Source organism: Musa acuminata, chromosome BXJ1-9 (assembly GCF_036884655.1).
Source record: "Musa acuminata AAA Group cultivar baxijiao chromosome BXJ1-9, Cavendish_Baxijiao_AAA, whole genome shotgun sequence".
Classification (NCBI taxonomy): Eukaryota; Viridiplantae; Streptophyta; class Magnoliopsida; order Zingiberales; family Musaceae; genus Musa; species Musa acuminata.
The window spans coordinates 45,632,936-45,642,098 of NC_088335.1; the positions used below are offsets into that span (position 1 = coordinate 45,632,936).

General features: G+C 34.0%; 1 protein-coding gene across 2 annotated transcripts; it reads left to right on the forward strand.

Annotated features, from left to right (window-relative positions):
• Nucleotides 1-1,407: 1,407 nt before the first annotated feature.
• On the forward strand, nt 1,408-8,281 carry LOC135593792 (26S proteasome non-ATPase regulatory subunit 7 homolog A). Of its 2 annotated transcripts, none has more exons than XM_065084070.1 (10): nt 1,408-1,670; nt 3,988-4,080; nt 4,167-4,248; nt 4,962-5,058; nt 5,163-5,238; nt 5,423-5,481; nt 5,625-5,747; nt 7,315-7,372; nt 7,452-7,537; nt 7,608-7,930. In XM_065084070.1, exons 1-10 carry the CDS (start codon nt 1,484-1,486, stop codon nt 7,716-7,718), a joined length of 972 nt encoding a protein of 323 aa, XP_064940142.1. In that variant the 5' UTR covers nt 1,408-1,483; the 3' UTR covers nt 7,719-7,930. The 2 variants fall into 2 exon arrangements, with proteins under 2 accessions (XP_064940142.1, XP_064940143.1); XM_065084071.1 differs by lacking the exon at nt 7,608-7,930 and adding an exon at nt 7,953-8,281 and having other exon boundaries at nt 1,409-1,670.
• The last annotated feature ends 882 nt before the right edge of the window (nt 8,282-9,163 follow it).

The window sequence follows — 9,163 nt, forward strand, 5'->3', positions numbered from 1 at the left end:
CATTCTAAACTCTCTTTCGCACACTTTCGTATACGATACACTCGATACATTCTAAACTCTCTTTCACACGCTTTCATATACGATACACTCGCTCAGGACAAAAAAAACATTTACAAAATACGCTCGCTCTAGGCAAAAAAACACCCAATGTAACTAATGCAAGTGATATTTTCGCCCTACATAAAGAAGCAAGTGTGTGATATGGTCAATACACCTCCTTTGAACATGATGTGTTTGTGAAAAGAAAAGAAAATTGTGATATTTTCGCCCAACATAAAGAAGTGTGTGACATGATCAATGCATCTCCTTTGAACATGATGTGTTTGTGAAAAAAAAAAAAATTGTGATATTTTTGCCCAACATTAAGTGTGTGACATGATCAATGCATCTCCTTTGAACATGATGTGTTTGTGAAAAGAAAAGAAATTTGAAGCATCTCTTTTGCATATGAGGTTTTTGACTAGGAAAAAAAATACCCAACTTATCTCAAATAGTCCTCTTTGTGTATGATACACTTTATCCTAAACAAAAAGAAAATAAAAGGATAACTATCCTACAATCAAGATTCTAAAATTGACATTATACTCTAAGAGGGATAAGATTTTGCCTCGATCACAATGAAATTATACTCTAAGAGGGATAAGATTTTGCCTCGAGCACAATGAAGATAAATGATATGATCATTATTTTCGAGCAATTAAAACTTAGACATACTAAATCCTATTAGTGCATGATGAACGTTCTATCACATTCACCAAAGATAATAAACCAATTGGGCATGCCACATCAACATAAAACCTAAAGGGAATATTACCTTATTATATTAAAGCAACCTTCATGCCTATTCTTTCATTTGAAACTCACAAAATAAAGTCATACGAGCATATATTAATTTATCATCAAAGGATTTTTGTCGGATAAACTATCATCATTGATATGAACAATTTTCGTGTAAAAAATTCTCTTTATCCAAGTTTTGAATACTTAATAAAATTTTCTACATGAAAAAATAAGCCATGTTGGATCAATCTCATCAAATTGACTTTATAATCAAATTTGACTTCATCCCATAGGATAGTTTGATAAAAAAATAATATTATTTAGGGAATAATATTGATTGTAGCCCATTGCATCCTACTTTTTCGAACAATGTCTAACTTTATATTTTCATTGTGCACAAATTACTTCCATAAATTATTTATAATATATTGTCTATTAAATTATATATATACACTTATTTATGTATATATCATGTAATTGATCTCATTGTTAGATTAGATATGTAAAACTACAAACGTATATATATATATATATATATATATATCTCTCTCTCTCTCTCTGAGGATAGATATGTAAATAAGTTGTTGTTTTTTGGATTCTATATAAGCCCTTCTTTTCTTTCTCCTTTCCCTTAATTCTCTCTGTAGCGGAGAAGAGGGGAAGAGAGAACCCTAACAAGCGAAACAGAAGAGAAGGCGGAAGGATGGATGTGGTGAAGGTACAGCAGATGTCGGGGAGGGCGGTGGAGAAGGTGATCGTCCATCCGCTGGTGCTGCTGAGCATCGTCGATAACTACAACCGTGTCGCCCGCGACACCCGCAAGCGCGTCATCGGCGTCCTCCTCGGCTCCTCCGCTAAAGGCACCGTCGACGTCACCAACTCCTATGCAGGTCAGGGCGTAATCCGCCACCAGATCCCTTTCCCGATCTCTTGCCATCGTCTTCTGGTTTAGGTGTTGCATACTTTGTTTCATGTTCATAGAGTGTCTAGAAATAATATGGAACTATAGGTTAATGATTCAGTTGTCTTGATTCTTTCCTCTTTTCCTTCTCCATTTCTTCGTGTCGAAGGTTGCAAAAGATAAGAATGGAAGATGTCTCACGGCATAATTGGAATCAAAATTAGGTTTAGGTTGTTGCCCTTTACTCATGTTTTTGCAAATAAGTATAAAGAACCAATGGGTTAGAAGTTTGGTGTAGGTGTGAATTCTTTCTTTATGTTCTTTTTCTGTTTGCTTGTGTATCTCTGTTTGTTTATTTCAATCTATTGCTTAAGAGAAGTATGGAAGACGATATTTATCTTACCTGGAAATCAAATAGAGTTTTTGTTGCTGTCTTCTACTGATGGGTATTGGCTTCAGTTTGCTGGTATTGCTACTTGAGAGATATGGTTGATTTATTATGCGGATTGATTTCTGTTGTAATCTTGACTAGGTTTGAGTATAATTAGAATTTTTCTGTACGCAATAGTTATTTTTATAAATTAATTTTTCATTATTCGTATTTGATGTTGTTAAGTGCAGATGCACTATATTTTAGATGTATGCTGAGTTAGGATAGGTTCCCAAATTCTTGGTAGTCCACCTCCACCAGTGTTGTTTGGGAGCTTAAATGATTTTTAGTTCCAGTTAAAAATGAAGGGCTACTTGAATTATGATAGGGGATAAATAGTCAATTGGAACATTTTAATTGACTGATATGGTGGTGACCCATCTTGATCAGATGCTTTAGTATAACTTCTTATGATCTGAGCATTACTCACTGTCTATAATTTCTTATCTCCTACTGGCTGTAATTTATGAGCTTCATAGTGAAACATACAAAATCAGATTAGCACGGCATTTGGGCTGCTACCAACTGTTCTGAACCAAAATGTGGAATGGTTTTGTTATCCCAAGTCACCAATGCACTTAGCAAAAGCATCCAGACAAGATCGTATGAGATTAGTCTTGTATGTTTCCAACAAATTTAACATAAATGTAAAGGATTCTAAGTTTATGTATATGCTATCTTCATGCAGCATCATGTAATCAACAATGTTATGTTTATGTCAGCACAATTTGCAGAATGTGAATAATTTACCTCCAACTCATTTGAGGAGTTTGTCTTCTCTATTTGCATAAAATATCATCTGCAGATCCTACATATATGCTGAAGTATGCGTCATACTATTAGGAAGCATTTGACTAATATCTGTTTTTGAAATAACTATGCCATGGATGCTGAAGGCATTTTGAAGTGATTCATATTTTTCTCTTTTTCCATGTATGTTAAACAAAGAGCTAATATTTTCTCATCTTGCATTTCTTTTCTCTTCTTTTCTCCACCAAATGCCCAAAGAGAGTAATGAAATGCCAACATCAAAACTTATTGTAGAAGAACAAGGATATATGTATCTTGTTCTCATGGTTTCAAGGTTTGAACAAATAAGAATGCAAAGAGCAGAATGTCTACCTTAAGTAGAACAAAGTGAAGCCAGATGACAAATTGGTAGAGCAGAGTTATATGTCAAAATAATTGCCTTTTATTTTGATTTTCAGATTACTAAGTGGTTTATGTGAATAATCTGCTTAATGTTCTAAAAAAGGTGGATTTAGTTTGCAATTAGTGGGGTTTATGATTTTTTAAGTTATGCATCATTATAATAGTGAGACAAAGGGCATTCTATACTTTGAATAGAATTAAAGAATCAAAGTTAACAAATAAATTGGTATAGGTTGGATCATGTTAGACAGCTTTTATTATAACTAGACTATCACTAATTTCTGAGACCTTGCTTAGCATAATTCTAGCTGAATGCAGATAGTTGTTCAAACAGATAAGTGAAGTAGAGGTTTGCTCCATAGTTTAATGAATTTGTGAAATTGTGAGATAATGATTCAAGCAGATAATATAATGCGGGGATGACCAATTCTAAATGATTAAGCACCATTTAAGTTGCAAATTTTGAGCTGATGCATTATTTTTATGAAAGTTTCTTGGCTATATTTCTTTATTGTGCTTCATGCAGTTAGTTGGGTTTCTTGGACATCATTCCATCCCATTATATTAGTTGTCGTTGTTATCAATCAGATTTTCAAGTACCCTGTTTATTTCATTTAAGTGTTCCTACGTTTGATTTATTCTTATATAATACATACTGTTCTACCAGTCAGATTGGTTTTGTTCTAGTTCCTTAAAGCATATTGCTCATGTGTTTTATGTGCAGTGCCTTTCGAAGAAGATGAGAAAGACCCAAGCATTTGGTTTCTGGATCATAATTACCATGAGTCAATGTTCTCCATGTTTAAGAGAATAAATGGTACCACCTTGTTCAAACTTAAATATGTGTCCTTAAAGAGTTCAAAAGTTTCATTATATGTTTGAACCAAACTTATTGTTCTGCAGCCAAGGAGCATGTTGTGGGTTGGTATAGCACAGGACCAAAACTAAGGGAGAATGATTTGGACATTCATGCTTTGTTCAATGAGTAAGATTATGAAATCATCCAACTTGCTTTTCTTAGTTGTGAACCATGATATTTTTTTGTGGATTTTTTTTCAGAAACTTTATTTCCTAAAGCTATTTGTAGAGGATCAAAAAGCTTTTCTGGTTTCTTCATGAAGACATGACTGGTGGTTCTCTATATGGCTCATTGATAGAGTTTCTATCATGTGATCATAATTTGCACCTTTGCACAATGGTAGCTAGTTTCAACATCCCAAAGATTATTTCAGCTTGAATCTGATTTATTTGTTCAATTATTCTTCGGCTTATCCTGTCAAACATTGGCAATATTAGATGTAAGACACTTTCAACAAGTCTTTCCATGTTTGTGACTTTTATGATAGTTAATGGTGGATATCACAAATACAGTGACAAGAACCCATGAGGCCTCAGTTATTTGTGGTCGACTACATCAATATATTCTTTTGCAGAAAAGACCAATACTTCACATGTTTTCTATTTTTAAAAAAATAATAGGTCTTTCAGAAGTACACAGACCCACCTTTGTGGTTTCTGGATTATGCTCCCTTTCACTTTCTATTTTTTTCACCTGTTACCTTTGAACCTGTTACCTTTGAAGTTCTTGTTATGTACTGAAGTTTGCTGGTTAAGTTTAATTTCTTTTTCCATAATATTACATATACAGAGGTAAATTGATATTCAGGTTTTAAGTTAATCTTATGCTTCTCACTGCAGTTATGTTCCTAATTCTGTTTTGGTGATTATTGATGTCCAACCTAAAGAGCTTGGTATACCTACCAAAGCCTACTATGCTGTTGAAGAGGTCAAAGAGGTAAGGTTAACTGGTCTAGTGTATTATTCTACTATGCATTTTCCAATTTTATTTGGTGTGGTGTGCATGCAAGGCTCTCACACTTTAGGACACATTGATTGCAGAATGCTACCCAGAAAAGTCAGAAGGTGTTTGTGCATGTGTCTTCAGAAATTGCTGCTCATGAAGTCGAGGAAATTGGTATACATTAACTAAGATTGTTTAATTTGAAACCAGCTTTATTTGTTTAGATAATTTAATTCTTTAACTAGTTGAATAACCCCTCGAACTGCATTATGCTCTATACAATAAAGAAAATCTAGCAATTTCTTTACCTTAATGACTCAAAATAACAATTGTTTCTTAATTGCTTGTGTTTTTATAGGGGTGGAACACTTGTTGAGGGATGTCAAGGATACAACAATCAGTACGCTTGCAACAGAGGTTATTTTCTTCAGTGTGCTGAATGATTCTTTAAAGAATTGTGGCTAATTTCAGAGATGCTATTTACAAGATTGGATATCAAACTAGTGACATGATTTAGAGATGACAATAACAACAAGCTAATTTTCCTGGACCTGATACAGGTCACCGGCAAACTTTCAGCCTTGAAGGGGCTCGATGCAAGGTTACGTGAGATACGTAGTTATCTAGATCTCGTAATTGATGGCAAGCTACCACTGAATCATGAGATTTTGTACCATTTGCAGGTACATCTGTTTTCTATTTTCTTTTGTTCATTTTATGTCAATACTTTTCACATTGCACATGCATATATATTTGCATATATGATTCCTGTAGTTCTAGCAAATTTCGGACAAGATATATTGCACTTTTGTTTCGTTAAATATTTGTTTATATCCACTTGTCTTATGTGCATGAAATAGTGGAATTGATTATGGCATAATATTGCTTGTTCTTTGGAATTGCTTGCAATATAAATCTTCCATTTATGATTGGTGAAACAGTAGTTACACAGTGACTTCTTGAAATAAATGACCCTTATCAAGGTGAGTTTAACTAGAGAAGATTTATCCATAGTTTAGATTTGGGTACTTGTTTTCGTTTTTACAAAAACGTTCATAAAAATATCTTCTCTAGTATGGGTTTTTGTATCCCAGCTTGTGCAACTTTCTTCGCTGCTAATGTTTAAAAGTTGCTACACATACTAATTACCAGTTAACAGTTTAAGATGATCGTTTAAATTAACACAGTTGATCTTAATGTATTTTGTCTTGATATATTTTGAGTACTTCAATTTCGACTAAGAATATCAATGCGTAAAAGTAAGGGATGCAATCTTGGATCGGACCCTTGTGTTGGTCTCTAGTTGGACTGGTTCATACTGCAGGTACCAGTGCTTCAACATTCGGTACACTGGTATGTATCATTTTCTGAAAAAGGCTGAAAAAATAGCTAAAAATTGAAAGATTAGAAGAGCGGAAGTGGCAGAGGAGGGAAGGAGGAAACATGGTGGTACAGAAGGAGAGAATGAAAGGTGGCTGCAGAGTATAGGAGGAGAGGTGGTGGCATAAAAGGAGAGGGAAGGAGGTGGAGGACGAAAGGGCGCAAACAGGAGAGGAGGGAAGGAGGAGAGATGGCATCTTAGCACGGAAGAGTGGAGGAAAGGAGAGGAGCACAAGGCAGAGGATAAGGGAAGAGTGGTAAGTTTGGTATTTCCGAAATTGGGCTGGTCCTTGTGCTGGTCGATGGTAGGACCGGTAAATACCAGTCATACTGTACCAAATCGGGTCAAGTTGCATTCCATTCTTAAAAGTATGTCAAATTTTCTTTCTAAAATGTCTGGTCTTATGAGAAACACTAAGCACTTGCTTGTATGCTTATCTAATTTTTGCTTGGATTTATACTTCATTTCCTGGTTACGCTGCTGAAGACAATGGGGTTTTGGCCTAATTGTTAAGCTAAATTTGTCATGAGCAATTGTGCATATGAACGTCTACTTTTTTAACAAAATTTTCTGTACTATTTCTAATTAACTTTTTTGTCTATCTAAAAGTTCACCATATGCAGTTCAGGTAAAAGAAGTATGTTGTTCGTCTATCCTTGATATTTCTAGTATTTCATTATATAACTGTAATTATATATATTTTTTGGTTTCAGTTTTGTGCATTTTATACTACTGATGTCAATTTGCATTCATCGACCTGTGCAATTCTCTCCTAGATGCCAAACTACTGGCTAGAAATTCTTGGCAGAGATTTACAAATTCTTATTGTTCGATAATATATTGAATCTCAAGTGAAATTTCTTTTACAGGACATATTCAATCTACTTCCAAATCTTAACGTCAATGAATTGATCAAGGCTTTTGCAGGTAATGCTCCTGCCGCAAATGAAGGAAAGAAGTATTGTTAACTTAGCACCAATTTACTGTTCTTTTTTCCTTTTTGCAGTGAAAACGAATGATATGATGTTAGTTATATATCTTTCTTCCCTCATCCGGAGTGTTATCGCACTTCACAACTTGATAAACAACAAAGTAAGTTAAGCTTCTTTTCCATTTTTTTACTATATATAAGTTTATATATTAATTTTGTTTTACTGGTTAGGAAGTTTCAGATTGGATAGATTTGGTTATAGATTTCAACAGTTTGGATTTTGTATGTAACGGCAGCGTTAACACCTCATCTGACAGCATACTTTTTGGGATGATTTGGTGAACATGTAGATTTTTTAAAACCTATGATTCGAAATTGGTATATACTTTGTGGTTTGAATCAACAATTTAGATTCATCTGCTGTTGCTCTCTCTCTATAGAGAGACACACATACATATATATACCATGTTCAATTAAATTAATTGTGGAAGGGCTTTCTTGTATCTGATATTGTGGTACACTTGTATTGTTCTGTATGAAACAAACATTTGACATGACACTGGTTCATGATGTTAGATGCTCAACAAGGAACATGAGAAAGCCGAAGACTCGAAACCCACTGCCATACCGAGTGCAGCAGGAAGCTAAAGTTAAAGATCATACAGCCTGAGATCTTCCCATGGGGGAGATAGACCCAATGGTCTTTATTTTCAGTAGTAATCATTGTGCTGTGGCTCCATTTTGATGTGTTCTACTAGTGAAATACAAAGAATTAATTGATCGAGGATACATATGTTGAAATTCTCTGTAATCAGTATCTCATTATGTTTTTCTAGTTTAGTACACTCTGAAACAGAGGTTCTTTTTTATTTATAGGCTTATAACACCTCAAAGGTTAATCACTACATTGTTTCTTAAATCTTTGGACTAGTGAAAGATACCTCACTTGTGTCAGTGGCTAGTGGCACGTGCATATGAGAAGCCACTAGAGATTGGTTACAGGCATTATTAACCACTGTCGTCCCTACAAAAAGCATCAAGTCTTTTTAGGTCAGGCTTGAGAGGATTAATTATGGATTATTCATTATAGTTAGTTATAGTTAATATTTTGATTTTTATATTTTTAAAAATCATACTAAGATTTTTATATTTATGAAAGTAAAATATTTAATCTTATTTTTTTTCTTAACTCTGTTTTCTTACGTCATTAATTTTGTTGATGAAAATAACATATGTATAAAAAACAATTTTAAACTATTCTCTTTGATATTAATTTTTCCTTTTGTAATTTTTATGAAAGCACTTTCTTTTTTCAGTTTTGTCAGTTTTATAGTCGTCGATGAATGAGGAGATAGGATTATAAAAATTTTACAAGTGCCCTAATCCTATGGTTAATCAAATGTTAAATGATAATTCCAACAAATTGTTTATGTAACCTTATGAACACATTTATACTTGAGATTCGAATCCACATTGGATAATATCTAAACCTGATTGATTGGGTTCTGGATTTCCATGAATATTATCTTAAAGATAATATAAGTCAATGCTTAGATTAGAGGTTGGACTCGAAGCCTCTCAAGTCATGTGAGGTTATAGCGAGGTCCAAACCTTTTTTCATATAGTATCCGCCGATAACGATCATCAAATCCATGCAACAAGAGGCACAATATGCTAAAGTAATATGCCATACAACAAGAGGCACAAGACAACGATCATCAAATCCACCACAAAAGAACACATAAAAGACACCACATCACAATCAAAAGCAGGAAGCAAATGGAATC

Coding starts and splice junctions, on each gene's coding strand:
- LOC135593792 (XM_065084070.1), top strand. CDS start 1,484: ATGGATGTGGTGAAGGTACAGCAGATGTCGGGGAGGGCGGTGGAGAAG. Junction 4,081..4,166: donor CATGTTTAAGAGAATAAATG/GTACCACCTTGT, acceptor ATTGTTCTGCAG/CCAAGGAGCATGTTGTGGGT. Junction 5,748..7,314: donor AGATTTTGTACCATTTGCAG/GTACATCTGTTT, acceptor TTTCTTTTACAG/GACATATTCAATCTACTTCC.